The sequence below is a fragment of the Myxocyprinus asiaticus genome, chromosome 34, assembly GCF_019703515.2.
Source record: "Myxocyprinus asiaticus isolate MX2 ecotype Aquarium Trade chromosome 34, UBuf_Myxa_2, whole genome shotgun sequence".
Taxonomy (NCBI): domain Eukaryota; kingdom Metazoa; phylum Chordata; class Actinopteri; order Cypriniformes; family Catostomidae; genus Myxocyprinus; species Myxocyprinus asiaticus.
Genome location: NC_059377.1, coordinates 31,008,315 through 31,026,521, shown reverse-complemented (window position 1 = coordinate 31,026,521; position 18,207 = coordinate 31,008,315). Strand labels below are relative to the sequence as shown.

The 18,207-nt window shown below is 37.4% G+C and overlaps 1 protein-coding gene across 1 annotated transcript; it reads right to left on the bottom strand.

Moving 5' to 3' along the window:
• Positions 1 to 1,915: 1,915 nt before the first annotated feature.
• Positions 1,916 to 17,143, bottom strand: LOC127425072 (CKLF-like MARVEL transmembrane domain-containing protein 8). The gene is made up of 4 exons (XM_051670706.1): positions 16,823 to 17,143; positions 6,097 to 6,264; positions 5,758 to 5,877; positions 1,916 to 5,581 (listed from the first exon to the last, which is right to left on the bottom strand). The coding sequence occupies exons 1-4, from the start codon at positions 17,045 to 17,047 to the stop codon at positions 5,468 to 5,470; spliced, it is 627 nt and encodes a 208-aa protein (XP_051526666.1). The 5' UTR covers positions 17,048 to 17,143; the 3' UTR covers positions 1,916 to 5,467.
• Between the last annotated feature and the right edge of the window lie 1,064 nt (positions 17,144 to 18,207).

Genomic DNA, 18,207 nt, shown 5'->3' with positions numbered 1-18,207 from the left:
TTTTGAAGAATCATCTAATCTAAAGCATTGCCATCACAACTGCATTATGTCCCGCATATTTGTCCAGCAACTTTTAACAACCAACTGAACTTGATTGTCATTTAAAATTAATTTTAGCATCATAATGCAATTGACATTTTCTGAAGAATCTCAGCAAATCTGAGGTAAAGAGGGTTAGATTTAAAATATTTAAAAGTTTTGAAATGTTCAAAAGCTCGTTTTCTGAAAGTGAACTCCGCATTGGACAAATAGTTCTGAGAGTCATTCAGCTGTCTTTTTTCATCTACAGAACAAGGTAAAGCTAATTTAAGTTTGTGTAAAGAAAAAGCACATATAGGTCTATAAACATTTTTTTCGTTTGGTAATTATTTTATTTAATGCTTTATTCATTTGGTAATTTATTTATTTAATTTAATACAGGGAATTTTGCCGGACGTTTTTCAAAAAGTAATCTAAACAATAATTTAATAGTATTGGGCTATATGTTAGTGTTTCAAAAAAGCACACTGATGCTTTCCTCCTAGTATTGTGTATTTATTTTTAATTTAAAACATCTTTGTGTTATAGAAATGATATCTTTTTTTATATTATGGGCTAATTCCATGACTGCCATCTATTATTTTGAATGGTGTGGAAAAGCAACTTTAATAAATAAACTACCATGATTAAATTAATCACAGTGGCCATTAAAGTTTGCAGCATTGGATCAATATGCCATTAAAATCAATCTATAATCACATACATAAATTGGCTTTCAAGGATGTATACCATGTCGTCATGATTAACACAGGCTAAAACTTTGTTCGCAATGATTAGCACAGGCTAAAACCTTTTTAGCAAAAAATCCTTGGATGGAAAATACATTTCTATCCAAGGATTTTCGTTTCTTAGGATTTTTTTGCGGAAAAAAAGCTTTAGCGCATCAAAATAAAGCTGATGGAAATGCAAATTATCGCTAAAATTTGACAAGTGTCAACATAATATTCCGTTTAATGCATAAACTCTATGTCGATGCTTCAAATGTCACGAAAACTGGTTTGGAAACACTTTTTGTCGAGAAAATTGGCATTAACGCAAAATTATGGTGTCACATGACAGAATTTTCCCCCATTGTTAGCCTGTTAATCATGACCACAAGGTATACATCCTTGAAAGCCAATTTATTGTACATGATTATGGGTTATGGACAGATCCAATGCTGAAACCTTAATGGCCACTGTTTGTGATTAATTTAATCCATCCGTTTATTTATTAAAGTTGCATTTCCACACCATTCAAAATAATAGACGGCAGTCATGGAATTAGCCCACAATACAAAAACAAATCAAAAAAGCATCATTTCTGTGCACAAAAAATTTACGTTTTAAATTAAAAATAAATACACAATACTAGGAGGAAAGCATCATTTTTGAAACACTAACATATAGCCCAATACTATTAAATTATTGTTTAGCTTACTTTTGAAAAATGTCGGCAAAATTCCCTGTATTAAATTAAATTAAATAAATTACCAAATGAATAAAGCATTAAATAAAATAATTACCAAACGGAAAAAAAAAATGTTTTTAGACCTATATGTGCCTTTTTTTTTTTTTTTTTTACACAAACTTAAATTAGCTTTACCCTGTTCTGTGGATGAAAAAAGTCGGCTGAATGACATTCTCAGAATGTTCTACACTTTTTTCAAGACTAGATAAAACTGTTTGTCCAATGCTGAGTTCACTTTCAGAAAACGAGCTTTTGAACATTTTAAAACTTTTAAATATTTTAAATCTAACCCTCTTTACCTTGGATCGCATTTGCGGAGCTTCTTCAGAAAATATCAATTGCATTATGACGCTAAAATTAATTTGAGATGACAATCAAGTTCAGTTGGTCGTTAAAAGTTGCTGGACAAATATGCAGGACACAGGCCCACCCAGTCATGAACTTGGCCCACCTTGAGAACTACACCTGCACCCACCCACTATCAGGACCAATATTACAGTCCTATCAGAAGGGCAACTGTTCCCTTTTGATTGCAATTCCATCTTCTGATTGCATTTATTTGTGAAATTAAAATGACAGTAAGCTGTCTAATTTCAATTAACTGTCTCAATACTCTCCCCATTTTTACCAAAACGTCTGAGGAAAAAAATGAGGGACCTCTGGGAGGTGAAAGTTAGCCTACACAATTAACGATAAACACACATTTCTGTATGGAAACGGCTTAAGGGCAGATTTCTTTTGCGATAAACCAAAACCTATACGACAAAGTGGATTTTCTTTTAGGCATGACGTTATCACACACACCATTTTTATCGATAAAAGGACATTTGAATGGAAAAAGGCAGAAGACGGCAAATTTCCCAAAAAATTTTTTACGCACTTTCACTTTGTCGATAACAAAATAGAGCGAAAAGTGGATTAAAACTAGGTTAGTGTTAAAGAATGTTGGATGTGAGTGCTATGAAGAATAATTTACTCTATATGTAAACTACACCTCACAAACAAACTGTTCAGCACTGGTTGTATAAATGCATTATTTGATCACAAAATGAAAGCCTTACTGAGGCAGCAACAAGAAGTGAGTCTAGAAAAGACTTTAAAGCAACTGCAGTGGAACCAACAGAGACAAAGATGAATCCCAGTGTATCGAACACAAACTCCTATTAGAACAGAGAGAATGTGAGTGTGTGTTCATCAGGACACAGATATATTTTAATGTTATTTTAAATCATACACTACTACACTAAAAACCCTAATAAGTTGACTGTACTCAATTGAGTAAACTCCTTCCCTCAACTGAATGGAGTAATTGTGTCTCCAAAACTTAGAAGTTCACTTAATTTATGTTCACATAGAATGAACTTAACTATTTAAGTTAAGGTAACCATATGCAAGTAGACTAAACTCAGATTTGCTTTTTAAATATTGTTGTTTCTACTTAATAATTTCAATAGAATTGACTCAAATTTAGATCATGCAATAACACAGCTCAAATAAAGATTTCAACTGATTCTAGGTGAATCATAAAATTAATCAGTTCTCCACATGAACGCATATATGCCTGTACTTCCGTTGCTCATGCACAAGGAGAACTGGGGTTGTGTTATCAGGATCTAATTTGACCAAAGGGGACACAGATTACTCGAACGGTGACATCACATGAAACAACTAACAAAACAAACATAAATAATACTACAAAAGAGCTAAAACATCTCTGAATTCTTAACAACAACTATTTAAATGCATCCATAAGTTACCTTTGACCGAGGAAACATGATTAAATAATTACATTTCCTATAGCCTCAATTTTGTACTCAATCATTTGAGTTAACACTTAAGTCTATGGATTTTTAAGATACATAAAAGGAGCAGATATTAACGTTATGGCCTGAAATTTGACATTTCAAGACAACTTAATTTTTCCAGTAATGACAACATTAGGGTTTACAGTGATAATCTAATATACATGTGACATATATAGTTATCTGAGTTTCAGTAAATGAAAAGTACTTACAGCTAAAGCCCATTTCACAAATGTCAGGGATAAGGAAAGGACGATTGCGACAGCATAACCCAGCGTGACCACTTCAAAGAACCCGTATGCAAAAATGATGTGGTACCCCGTGCAGCGAACACATGCGAACGCCGTTAGGAGAATCATCTGTGCACATATAAGATGTTTTGTTTTTGTCCATTTCTTTTTTTACAGTCTTATATTAAAGGTTCATAACGAGTAAGGGTCTGTTCACACCAAACACGTTCTTGCGCTCAAAAAAGCTAGACGCAACACCTAACATAGAACAGAACGCAGATGTCTTTTTTACAGTTTAAGTTCTTTTAAAAACGCTGCGCTGCAACAAGAACCGCTAAATAAACAGCGAAACATCTGCATGGGAATACAATTGGGAAACAGCGCGAACAGAAGCAATAACACGTCGGTGTGAAATTAAACGTGGAAAAGTGTTCATGAAGGTAACATACTTTATTGTCAATTAATATTACTTACATGTTGATTAAATTAAATGACTTACGAGCTGAGCGATCTTAAGAATTCTTTGTTTTGATCGTAAGTAGTCTAGTCCCCATGATCATTTACTTATCTTTTAAAGTACTAGTATCGCTGTGACACCACGTGCACTGCAAAAGCACTAATGCGACAACACTAGAACACTCATTATAATCAACGAAGCTGTCTACGCTATGATAGAGTTGCGTCATTAAAATAATTTTAGATGAGGTGTAACAAAAAGCGTGGTTTCGGTTTAATTTAGGCATAGGAAACGGGATCTGACATGTTCAATTTGAGTTGCTCAATTTTACTTAGTTTGCACACTGCAGGACAAGAAGCCTGAGAGCATGAATTACAACTGGAACACATTACTCAAAAGAAACTTGTCATGCCTGATGACATAAGAGATTCAACATTTATTATATGCCATTTATCTCATATTTCTGCTATACTGAACAGGTAACAAGACATCTGCAGGTAAGTTAAAGTGTATACATGCATTTGTGTTTTATAATAACTTCTACCGCTGGGTTGCCAACTTTGGTTACCTGGCTGGAGTGAAATTATGATGACATGGGCTGAATCAATCACACACAGGCATATTTAACACTAGTACTATCTTTAATCAAACCCTACAGTGCAAATAATGATCAGTAACAATGACTTCTTTGCATTTCATATTTACATACTGGAGTTCTTGAACCTTTTGAATTTGACAAATTGGTTTACTTCAAGGTGGCAGTGCTATGGGAACTCAAGCTTAACAAATGTAATTTAAAAAACACTTTATTTCTATTTGCCTATTTAGAATATCCCTGTTCACATGAGTAGACCACTTTACTGAGTTGGGACTGTGCTTCAAGTGAAAATGTTTGTTTCTTACTGAAACATTGTTTTCCTTTCCTCAGGCTCTTAATAAAATTCCAGTAAGTCAATTCTTGAAATATCAGACAGCATTAGAACAGGAGGAAAACTTTGTCCAAAACTGTCTATAATGCATGTAGGTCCAGACTTTAAAACCCTTCATTATACATTGTGCTTATAATGTACTGTAGTTTTGTGAAAACATCATGGCACTAAGTTTCATACCACAAGACTTTCAGAAAGCTGTTAGTCAAGTTCAGTCAACATCACGACACACATTTTTAGATGATAGGCTACAAATAAGAGTCAAAGCACAAAGGTGAAACATTCAATGTCTGTTCATTCACATCTAGTCAATAATCCTTATGAAATAAGATTCCATACAATAAAATATGTATTGAAATATACTATACGTGATACATCATATCAAATAAAAGAATAATATCTAAACAAATCTCTATATTTGTGGATATACTTAAAATGCAACACAAAATGCTAATTTCTTCATTATTAATAAAGACAAAAGTCAATGGTATTAAATATTTTTTAACTTTAGCCCATACCTGAAGAGTATAAGTATACATACAGTATGAGACATACAGTATTTTAAGTTTGAATTAAAAAACACCATCTACACCTTCCTTCATCTCCGTTTTTCCAGGATTTGAAATTGAAGAATGCACTGCCAGCGTAACTCAGAGAAACAACAAATGCAAAAAACTGGAACACAGAAAAAGAGAGATGCAATCTTAAAAAAAAAAAAACTTAAGGCAAACTTTTTTTTTTTTTAATGAGGTCCTTATTTGAAAACATGTAGTAGGAATCAAGGAGCTTGGTACAAATTACATTGCATGCTACTATACAGATACCTAAAAATGATGATTTAAGATTATTACCGTAGATGCTGCCCAGTAGATGTAATCATTGTGACCTTTGTCCTGTTTATTCACCAACATTGCCTCGACAATAGCAGCCGACATGTACAAAACAGCTGCACTGCTGTTGAAAATGAGAACCTAAAAGGTAGAGAACTAGTTAGTAACAACAATTCACACTGTAATACGTTTTTTCAAAATAATTCAGGTATTTTGTAAGTTTTGCCCAAAAGAAAAGCAAAGCTGTTTTTATTTTTTATTCAAGGTCTGTTTCCACATACTATGATGGCATTCTTTTAAATTCAATCACAGCTTTGTAGATACAAGAATTTACTATAAAACTGTATTGAGTGTACACACCAGAGTAGTCCAAGGAACCTGTTGGATTTGTCCATTGGCCAAGATAATGATTAGGAGGAAGAGTGTGAGAACCCAACAGAAGACAGACACGAACAACACCCATCCAAATGGGGGAAATCGGAAATAGTCTGTGCTTGCAATCAAAGTCCACACCAGCAGACCTAAAATCTGTGGTATAGAAACATGCATTTAAAAATGCTTTAAAATATTTAATGCTCTGGAAAATTATTTGAAAATTTTCTAAAACATGATAATTCTGTTATCTGTAACCTGGCATTAAATTGGGATTTTAGGAGGGGGGTTTTGGTGTACTATAGGCAAGATATGACATGACGACGACTCCCCCTTCCCAAAAAAAAAAAAAAACACCTATTTGTGATAGTATATATATACCAGTATTTGCTGGAATAGAGTAACAAAATAAAACATTTGATAAAACAAAAATTTAAAACACATATATATGGATAAATATCAAAATATCCTATATGATATTTGCAAATGCATATGAGTGGATATCAGCAATTGAATTCGAAGGTGTAGGATTCCGTTTCAGATCATTAAAGCCCAAATTCAATTCCAGTAAGACCAATTCTGTAACCAACCATGTCTATGTAGTAGTTCATGTTGTTATATGTCTGACTAGCCTGTTAATAGTGTAATTTACATACAGTATATGGGGAAAAACTCAGCAGAAGGTTAGGTCTTTAAAGTGTCAACTTCTTGTATCTTTCAAAGATGTTAAACAGAAACAGTTTTTTAATTTTTCTTATTTAAGTGATATATTTTGATGGGCTGTGGCAAACCTGCTTCAAAATAAAAACATAAAAGCAGAGCCATCATCATTTTCAAAACTGGGTCATTGAATTAAACTAGCCCTTGGCAGTGATTTTAAATATAGTTCACTTCCTCTAAAACACACTGACCTTATCTTTCCTCATCAAGTGAGGAACGTTTAGTCTGACCACAATCACACAAAGAACAAGATATGAGTTTAACTGTCAGATTCCTTTTAGAGAACCCAGAAAAGGAGGCTTTGTTGGCTTCTTCATTAACCTCCTGAGACCCGAGCATGACTGCTGTATGCATTTTCTATTTCCCTTTTTGATTTATAACTAGTAGTACCTAATAAACAGGCAAAAAAACAAACAACTAATAAATCTAGAGCAAATAGTTTTCCTAAAAATTTTCAGCAACATATGTGGAAAGTGGGACCAAGTTGTGAAATTTGAAATAATACCAAGCTATAGAAAGTAAGATTTTTCTTTTTTTTTTTTTTGTCAAATTGTTTATTATGTTTCCAGGAGTGTTGGTTATTCATGTTTTTGAGACGTTACAGACATTACATTGGAAATCAGCATAATTAATTCTGATTCAAAGTAATGGCCAGCATCATCCAATCACTGCCAACCATGTTTAAATAAAATTATACATAATAAATTCTTAATCTACTGATTACCATTGTCCCATGTCTGCCAAACAGGTTATGGGGTCCAATCATCATCTGCAGCCTGAAACTGAAATTTTAATTGGATGTTTGGAGTGAATGCACTTAGCTGCATAGAAAACATCTAGGTTACGCACGTAACCTCGGTTCCCTGAGACGAAGGGAACGAGACATTGCATTTGCTAACGCATATGGGGAGTGTCCTTCCACACGACCTAGTTGAAACCTCTCTACAATAATGCCATTATTCTAAATTGGCTGTGGTGTTTGAGTCCCGCCCTTTTAGGGGTACAGTTCTACTCAGTAGTCATTGAGTCTGTCCTCTGCACTTCAATATCTGTCTGGTTTGGTTCAGCTACAAAATCGGATATCAGAAGACTACAAAGCACAGTTCGGAATGCTGAGAGGATTATTGGTTGCCCCCTGCCCCCACTTCAAGAACTATACACTTCCAGAGTGAGGAAAAAGGCTGGAAAAATCACTCTGGACCCCACTCACCCAGCCCACTACCTTTTTGAACTGTTGCCTTATGGCCGATGCTTCAGAGCTCTGAGCACCAGAACCGTCAGGCACAGGAACAGTTTTTTTCCCTCAGGCTATCCATCTCATGAACAGTTAAAACTGTCCCATTGAATAATAATTGTGTGCAATTCACAGTCTAATCTTTTATCCAACAGAGCCAACCTTTTCTGCCATTACATTCCCTTGCACTGTATATAACAGATTTGTATTTAGATTTGCACTATGTATGTGTGTGTCCGTGTGTGTATGTATGTATGTATGTATATATATATATAGTCTATTTTGTATTCTATATATACTTTATTTTATTTTGATATTTATTTATTTTTTATTCAATTTTTAATTATTATCTATGTCTTGTTGCTGTTTTGTACTGTTGTGTACTGGAAGCTCCTGTCACCAAGACAAATTCCTTGTATGTGTAAGCATACTTGACAATAAAGCTCATTCTGATTCTGATATAGTATGAATTAATCCCTTCACGAACCCAGTCGGGAAGGGAATTCATTTATAATGAAAGTGCTTGTGACTTTATGGTAAATTACAATGGCCTAAATGCAGGCGGTTGTGTAAAATGATGGGGAGCCCAAACTTAAAGGGAGGGGCATAAGTATATGTTTGGCAAACGAAATAGCAAGCGCTCTAAACAGAGACGACTTGTGAAGAGAAAGACGTTACGTCTAGGTTGTAAAACCTTGCGAATGTGTTTTAAGAATACCATCGTGCTGCAAAACATATATCTTGTAAAGACACACTGGCTATGCCTCTAGTTGAGCATGCTTTAACACCAATTGGGCAAATCTTATCTTGCGACTTGTAAGCCAGGGCAATCGCAGCAACGATCCAGTGAGAAAGTCTTTGCTTGGAGACGGACATTCCTTTTGTGCGTCCTCCATAGCACACAAAGAGCTGATCAGACAGTCTGAGCTGGCGGGTGCGCTCAACGCATGCGTGTAGCGCCCGAACAGGGCATTACAAATGCAAGAATTGTTCCTTATCTGAATTAAATGGAGGAGGAAAGAAGGCTTGAAGGTGAATCACCTGCACTCTGAAGGGCGTGGTTAGAACCTTAGGCAGATTTCCTTTTCTGGGTTTGACAGTGGCTTTGAAAGACCGGGGCCAAACTGCAGACATGAATTGTCAACTGATAGTGCATGTAAGCCACCGATCCCTTTTACTGAGGCCAGAGCCAGCAGTAGTGCGGTCATAATGGAGAGCATGCGAAAATCAACAGAGTTCAAAGGCTTTCGAGGGGGGTCCTGCGATTGCTGTTAGGACCAAAGTTAGGTCCCAAGTCGGGACTGTAGCCGATCGAGGTGGATTTAATCGTCTTGCTCCTCTAAGGAACTTTATGATTAAATCATGTTTGCCTATAGTGGCGCTGGCTTCAGGGGCATGATGCATAGATATATTAGATGGAGTGAGTCCTGCGTCTAATCACTCCTGAAGAAGTATGACAATTTCATGTATGGGGCAGTTTACTGGTTCTTTGCCATGTGAAAGACACCAATCAGTGAACACATTCCATTTTAGCGCATAGAGGCATCTCGTGGACGGCGCTCTGGCCTGTAAAATGTTGTTCATAACTGAATGCGTCAGTTCTGGTGCATTTAGCGTGCTCCGTTCAAAGGCCACATGTTTAGGCTTCGCAGCTCTGGCTGGGGATGCCAAACCATGCCATGTGTTTGAGAGAGAAGATCTTTCTTCATCGGTATTTCCCATGGAGGCCCGTCCAGTATTTCTACCATCTTTAGAAACTCGGACTGATTGGGCCATTTTGGCACAATTAACAGAAATGTTTCCATGCCCACTCGGACTCTGCTGATGACAGATTGAAGGAGACACACCGGGGGAAGCGCATACTTGCTTTTCGCTGGACATACGTAGGCCAGCGCAACATGGCGACATATATACGCCACTACTGTTGTGTTGTCCGAACGAATCAGAATGTGGTGATTCACAATATTGGAATGAAAAGCTCTCAAAGCTAGAAAGACAGCCAGTAGCTCTAGGCGGTTGACATGTCACAGCCGTTTCACACCTGTTTCCAGGTGTCGCAAGTCGGGCATCCATTACACATCACGCCCCAACCTGTGTTGGATGCATTTGTGGTCAGCACTTTCTTTCTGAAACTTGACCCAGCATAACTGTTGGTAGAAGGCTGGTGCTGTCCATGGTGCTAGAGTAGCCAGACAGTGGCGAGTTACCGTGATGCACATGAAAATGAAATTACTTCAGTGGTAATGTTTTTTCAGTTTGAACTGAAACAGAGACCAAAGTTTGGTCTGTATGTGCATGTTCATGAGGTGCACATGCATGAACTCCTAAAAAGGAGATTTACTGGCTGGGGAAAAGTGTGCTTTTTGCCCAGTTGACATTAGACCAGATTTTCCATGTGGCAAAGCAGCAAGTCTCTGTGTTCGCTCAGTAGTGCCTCTGATTGGCTAGTAATAACCAGTCGCTGAGGTAATTCAAAACACACACATCGTTCATTTTAAATGGGGCGAGCGCCACATCGATACATTTCGTGTACGTGCGGTGAGCCAGAGACAGATTGAAATTAAGGACTTTAAATTGATTCGCAGTTCCCTCGAAAATGAATCTAAAAAGCCGCCTGTAACGCGGTGCATTTGGTACATGAAGTATGCGTCCTTCAGATCTACTGCCGCAAATCAGTCCCGAGGACGGATGTGCGATAAGATCTGATTCTGAGTTAACCTTTTGAAAGGGCACATCATGAGCACCAAGCATCTCAGAACTAGAATGGGCCGAAGCCTGCCGTCCTTCTCCAGAATGAGGAAATAACGGCTGTAAATCCCACTGTGTGTTTCAAAGTCTGTGCATGCAACACCGGCATATTTTGTGGTCGGACCACAGATTGTGCTCGATTCGATCGTTGTAAACAGCAGCTCTGACAAGCCCGTGAGGACTTGCCACGCATTCATGCAGCTGGACAGCAGGCTTATTAATTAATATGAAACAACCTCTATCGCGTTCTTTGCGAGAAGATTGTGTATTGTTGCTCTTAACACCGGCGCGTCTTCGGACGAAACCGTGGAAGACAGAACACCATTGAAACAGGGCGGCCGACATGCAAATTGGATCGTATAATTATGTTAGATCGTTTTTTGCACCCAGTCGGAATGCCAGTAAGAGCTCGCCACGCGTCCGCGTAACAGGACAGAGGGCAATTTGGTATGTTCATAACATGATATAATGCGCCGCACACCATTGGGAAGCGGTTGTGCATAATGTGAGGCTTTGAAGAGGGAAAGCTCTTTATTGAAAAAGTGTGAGCGTCTCATGCATGTGCAACGAGCGCTGTAATATTTTTGCAATCTTTGTAATTCATTAAAAGATATAATGCGCCGCTCACCATTGGGAAGCGGTTGTGCAAAATATGTGGGCTTGAAGTGGGAAAGCCCATTATTGAAAAAGTGTGAGCATCTCGTGCGAGCGCTGTACTCTTTTTCCAATCTTTGTATGTTTATACATGATATAATGCGCTGCTCACCATTGGGAAGCGGTTGTGCATAATGTGCAAACTTTATTGCATGTGATTTATGTGAGACACAGAAAACAACATATTGAACAACATTTTGAACAACAATATTCCTTTCCCGACAAACAGCACTGGAGGAGAGGGGAACAGTATTTTTCTGATGCAGCAAGAGACATGACATCTTTATCATCCCCAGCATCAGAACCGCCAAACGAGATGAGGCATAGATGCGTTACATGGAGATTGAGGGGTTCACGGGGTGTGTGCCGGCACAAGGACCACCTCAAATTCATCCTGCTCGACCTTGCGGCCCCGCCGTGCCTCCTTGTGTGTCACAGAAGAGGCGGGTGTGAGGGCACGGGAGGCTGAATCATCCCTCAGAACGAGGGCGATTCTCGAGTGAAGCGTCTTGAGACTCATGCCCTCAGAGTGAGGGCAGTCTATCTCCATGTGAACAGACTCTGCGTGGGCATGGCCCAGACAGTGAATGCAGCTCTCATGCTGATCTGATGGTGGGATGTGCCTCTTGCACAAGGAATACTTACAGTATCACATCATTAAAAAGACGCGAAGACGTAAGCGACTCTTTTATATACAGTTGCAATCTAAATTATTCAACCCCCCACAAGACAGTAAGGATTTACAAAGGTAAGCTTTTCTGATGACCCAGAATTTTTAAACTTTACATCTATATCAGCTGAGTGACACATTCAAAGTCATAGTGTGAATATATAACCTAATATTTCTAAATAGCAGGATTTTTTAAAAATACAGCCATGTAATAATTATTCAAACCCTACTGGATGTAGCTGTTTCTTAAATGTGTAAGGCTACACAAGTAATTGTTTTAAAACAAAATTAAGTCATCAATCTGCAATGGCACTTATTTAAGTTTTAAAATTTAAGTTTAGCGTTGTAAGCAAAAATGTATTTCAATGCAAAAAATGCAATTAAAAATAAGCTGTCTCAAAAGCTAATAGAGGAGATTATTTCATTACACAAGAAAGGTCATGGCTAAAAGTACATTTCCAAGGCACTTCAATTTCCAATAGACAAAGCACCATTCATACATTTTTTAAATATGGTACAACAGCAACCTTCTTGGGGTGTGGAAGAAAGCAAAACTTCACCAAGGGAAATGTTGACTTGAATATTCAAGAAGTAATTAGGAAAGACCTGTGGAGTCCTGGAAGAAGGTTTTATAGAGGTATGACACTAAACTGAAAATGAGTTTTAGACCCATGGGTCAGCAGTACGTCTGGAGTAAGATGACAAGGTGATGACAAGAACGACACCATCCCCACAGTCAAGCATGGAGGTGGGTCAGTCCTGTTATGGGGGTGTTTTGCGGCTGCAGGAAACGGCTATCCTGACTATGTGACTGACACCCTGGATTCTTTCAGGTATCAGGCCATTTTGGCATGAAAAATGTGATGCCTTCAGCGTGTAAATTGAAGCTCGGTGATCACTGGACTTTCCAGCAAGACAATAACACCAAGGATACATCCAAGTTGTCCAAAATCTGGTTCAGGGATAGGTCGTGGAATGTCCTTAAATGGCCCTTTCAGTCCATCATTAAAATCCCATTGCAAACCTTTGTTGGGATTTCAAGGAAGCAGTGGCAGCACAGAAACCAAAGAATGTCAATAAGCTGGAAGCTTTTGTTCCTGAGAAATGTGTAAAATTCTAATAGAGAGGTGTCCGAAGCCTGAGAACACTTACCTGAAACATTTATTTCCTGTTATTAAGGATAAAGGATGCTCCACAGATGATTGACATTGGGGGTTGAATATTTTTGACATGACATTTGTGGAGAGAATTAGTTATTTTTTATTTTAAAATTTGGGTAAACTGAACTCTTTGTTCTCAAAATCACTCAAATGTGTATTAAAAACTTACTTTGACTGTTTACTGAGGTTTTAGTTGGTGTGTTTTAATTCACATCACCAGAATGTATTGCTGGTCAGGGGGGTTGAATAATTTTGATTGCAAATGTGTGTATATATATATATATATATATATATATATATATATATATATACACACACACACAATATAACAATATACAATTGCTTATAAGGATACACAACTCCTGCCGAGCACTGCAGGAAATCAGGATGCTGAAGCAGCCTGTTCACCAACAAAGTGTCAAGCGACAAGGCGGAGTGATGTTCGCCGGAACACTGCAGGGAAGCAGAGAGTCTTCTCGTTGCCGTGAAGGTCCTACCTGCTGACTCGTGTAGTCGACGGCAAAGCAGTAGAGGGCTTCTAGATGTGAGATGAATCGCTGTCTTGAAGGAAGAAAATTCTTTGGAATGGTGTTTGCGCGCCTGCTTTTATAGCAAACAGCTTCACGCCTAAAAGGGTAGTGACTCAAACACCATAGCCAATATTAGAATACTGGTGTTATTGTAGAGAGCTTTCAACTACGTTGAGTGGAAAGACACTCCCCAAATGCATTAGCAAACGCAGTGTCAAGTGTACTGACTCGTAAGGGAACTGTAGGTTGCTCCCTAGTGAATGACTTAACCTCCAGTGTGCTGTCTGTCTTCATTGGTCTCAGAACATTTCGAAATGCACCTTATTTTCAACCTAACTCCATATAATGCCTCTGAAAGCAACATTTTTCAGCTTTTAGATGAACCCATTGGGTTTTTTATGTGATAATGCACAGTAAAAATAGGATTTCTAAGGAAAAAATAGTGTGTTTAGCAGCGTGGCATTTTGCAATAAATCGCACAAAATTTTTAAAATGGCTTTTCGGATGAAACTAGAGACTCTACTCTCTTGACTCAAACAGGTTTCAGTGTAAAAACTTAATTAGGTTTCTTGTCAGATATAGTTTTGTTAGCGTTTCTCCCAAAGAAAGACTCCTCTGTGATCGGCACCATGTTGTTTTGTTACGTGATATAGCAAAGCGTCACATGGAGGAGTCAGGAAGCGCGTCATTGTTTACAAGAGAAACTTATGCCGTTCACAAACCAAAACAGTTCAAAACAATTTCAAAACAATAGAAAATAAAATAGAAAATAATTTCCAAATAATAATAATTTAAAAAAACAAACAATGTAAACAATGACACACTTCCTGCCTCCACCGCCACATGACGCGTGACCTTACCAACGAGCTTATGTCATCCCTCTCATGAGCGCACGTCACAGAGATGTACGAAAGCAAACATTTGTAGTTAAAAAGGATATAAGTATTGTTTTGTTTCTAAAAATAATCAAATGTTTGCATTCAGAAGAACTTTATTTGTCGACTGGAGTCGTGTGGATTATTTTGATGCACCCTAAATATGCATTTTGGACCATCAAAAAATGGAGGACATTCACTTACATTGTTTAGAGAAGGAGGCCTGAAATGAAATCCTAAAAGTCTTAAATTCTATTTTGATGAAAAAAGAAACTCAGATACATCTTGGATGGCCTGAGGGTGAGTAAATTATCAGCAATTTTTCATTTTTGGGTGAACTATTCCTTTAAAGGAAATTAACTAAAATGCAACAACCAATTTAGAAACAAAGAGATACCTTTATCTTACTGATGCTATGTAATGATGTTTAGATGTCAGAAGATTCATGCATTAGCACTGATAATGACTTAGACGTCTTAAATATTTCATTTGTTTGTTTATTCACTGTATTGCATGGTGTAGTGTGCATTGCAACAAACTGTATCTATACCCAACAATAGTTTTTTAGTTATTTACACTTATTGCAGCCATTATTGAGTTTTGACATTTTGTACTTATTCATAGATGTCGAATGATAAATCTGTCAAATTTACATGAAAGCCTTTTTGGGAATTAACTGGTGTTTGAAATCAGCATGGTATAGGCTACTGATATAATATTGTTGGCATCATAAACATGTAGTCTTTTTTGCATATACTTTGTGCTCCTTAAAGTTGTCATGTAGGCCTATGTATCTTTAAGGACATAACACACAACACTCAGTAAAACAGAAAAAAGTATCCAATGAAAGACAGTGATGTCAGGTTACATAGCCCTAATATGTAAACTGTGAAAGCCAGTAGGCAGTCAAAAATACTTCCTCCTGAATACAGAGGCAGGTACTTTCACAGTGACTATCAACTGTGACTGTGCAAACAGCTCCCGTTCTCGCATAACAGCACAATGAGGACAAGTTAGATATCTGCTAAACTAAAATGAACACGTAACCAATCATTTCCATTAAACCAGATTCAGGTGGGAAAAAATTTGGAAACAGACTGTTACATTTAACACTTTCTTAAATTACAATAGACTTAGACTGGACAGTTTGAGATGTGGTAAAGTACAGCTATAACCACAACTCTTCTACTAAGTGAGCCTACAAGATTAGCAAGAAAATGAGTGCATATTGCTGCGGTCCGATAGACATTGTATGAGCCGTACACTGGGAGGAGACAAGCGGCCCTTTTTAATGGAAGTCTATGGAGGAGATGCTTCAGTGTGCTGAATAAACAGCTTTTCATTACTTAATGAATCAACCGCCTGTCCACTTCTCTTCAACATGTTTTACACAAATCAGTCCTTTTGGAATGAACTATGTGTGGAGTTTACTACGATAAAATTGCTGTTTTATATGAGAAGACATGGATAATTTTGCGACAGGTACTGTAGGTGTCAGTTTATGGCTCTCCCCATTTAACTGTATGGTATCCGCAAACGATGACATATTGTCGTAACACGTTAGTATATCGTGGAGGTTATCTCAGTAAATAAAATAATTTCTGGTATAACCTATTTATTTTGTAGATGAGACTAGCCTACATTTGGTTGCATTGCAATGCGGCCGTCCATGGTACGGCAGGTTACATCGAACGGGTTTTTGCGTCCGCGCTGCTTTTCAATTGTTTTACCATGTAAATATGCACTGGAATGATGTATTACCATCGCGCTGCATTTTGCTGTTTATTTCAGGGTCTTTAGCAGCAGACATAACAAGTTTGAATCAACTTCAACTTTTTTTAAAACGCCTCTCGAGACATGCGTTCTGTTCTATTCGTGGCACTCTGTCTAGCTTTTCTTTTCTTTTTTAGCGAACGGCCCCTTTAATGGTTCTTAACAAAGCGCTATTCTACCCGTGCAAATTCCATGATGGGAAAATAGAAGCGGCACGCAGACAGACATAATGAGCATCTGCCAAACACTAGATAACGTTATCCGCACCACATGAATAACTTCTGTAGCCTATCGCAAGCCTGTTGAATTTGTTCATATTTAAGTTTTAACAAGTTAGTATATTTACTCACAATTTCAACAACGATGAGGTACTTCGGCACGATCTGCATAAACAGTTTGTCATACCACGGAGTGGATGAATTCCTGAATTCCTGGTACGGGGTGCTGGTGGTGGTTATTACAGGTCTAGAGTTTGGATTCTCCGCCATAGATGCGACCCAAAGTCTTTCTGCTCCACTGATAATGTTAAGTTGCTTTCCGCGTGCAGGTGGATACAAGCCAAAGCTGCGTCCCATCCGATTAAATTCAAAAGTATTTCATGCCACTAGCATAAGCAGGGGGTAACAACTCCATACTGTTCATCAATACTGTTTCCACTGCAAACCATCATACAGTCGAGAAAAGAGTGTTTTAAATCCATCCTGAGGTTGAAGCTTTGGAGACTCCACCCACCCAAATCCTTCACGCATTAAATTCCAGCTACCACGATGAACTTCCTCTAGTAAAAACACCTGCCCAGGTTAGACTGCAAGATGTAGTAACTCGTTATAGCTATAAACAAGATTTATTTATTTTTTTCCTGAAGGAAATGCCAGAGCTTTGAAGGCTGAAAAATAACTTTTTTAATACAATCATCCAAAAGGAGAAGAAAGGCACTTGAATGGGAGACAGAGAAGGCAACCCAGCCACTGAAAAAAATAAATAAATAAATAAATAAAAAAATAAAAATGGTAATCTAACAAATGTTTCATGTGGTGGCCTAACATCTAAAATAACTGGTTTTACTCAAGTCAAAAATGTTATTTAACATAACTGAATCAACGTGAATAGATTTGCTTACACTTAACAAAATTAGATCAGGTAGAAATAGCTCCTTAAAGGAATATTCTGGGTTCAACACAAGTTAAGCTCAATCGACACTGTTTGTGGCATTATGTTGATTACCACAAATACAAACTTCGACTCGGTTGTCCTTTATTTAAAAAAAAAGCAAAAATTGAGGTTACAGTGAGGCACTTACAATGGAAGTGAATGGGGCCAATTTTTGGAGGGTTTAAATGCAAAAACGTGAAGCTTATAATTTTATAAAACCACTTACATAAATTCTTCTGTTAAAAATCGTGTATTATTTGAGCTGTAAAGTTGTTTAAATCGTAATTTTTACAGTCGTTTTAGGGTTTGTTGACATTACATTGTCATGGCAAAAAACCTGTAAATTTGGATAAACTTAGCAGAAATGGTAAGCGATTTTATCACACTAAAATGATGTTAACATGCATATTGGTTTCATCTTTGGCTATACTTATGAAACAGTGAGTATTTTAACCTTTATGGATTGGCCCCATTCACTTCCATTGTAATTTCCTCACTGTAAACCAGGTTTTTTTTATTTTTTTATTTTTTTTTAAGAAAAGGATGGGCAAGTAAAAATAAATTTTTGTGGTAATCAACAATA

Coding starts and splice junctions, on each gene's coding strand:
- LOC127425072 (XM_051670706.1), bottom strand. CDS start 17,047: ATGGGACGCAGCTTTGGCTTGTATCCACCTGCACGCGGAAAGCAACTT. Junction 5,878..6,096: donor AGGTTCCTTGGACTACTCTG/GTGTGTACACTC, acceptor TCTACCTTTTAG/GTTCTCATTTTCAACAGCAG. Junction 5,582..5,757: donor TCTACTGGGCAGCATCTACG/GTAATAATCTTA, acceptor TCTGTGTTCCAG/TTTTTTGCATTTGTTGTTTC.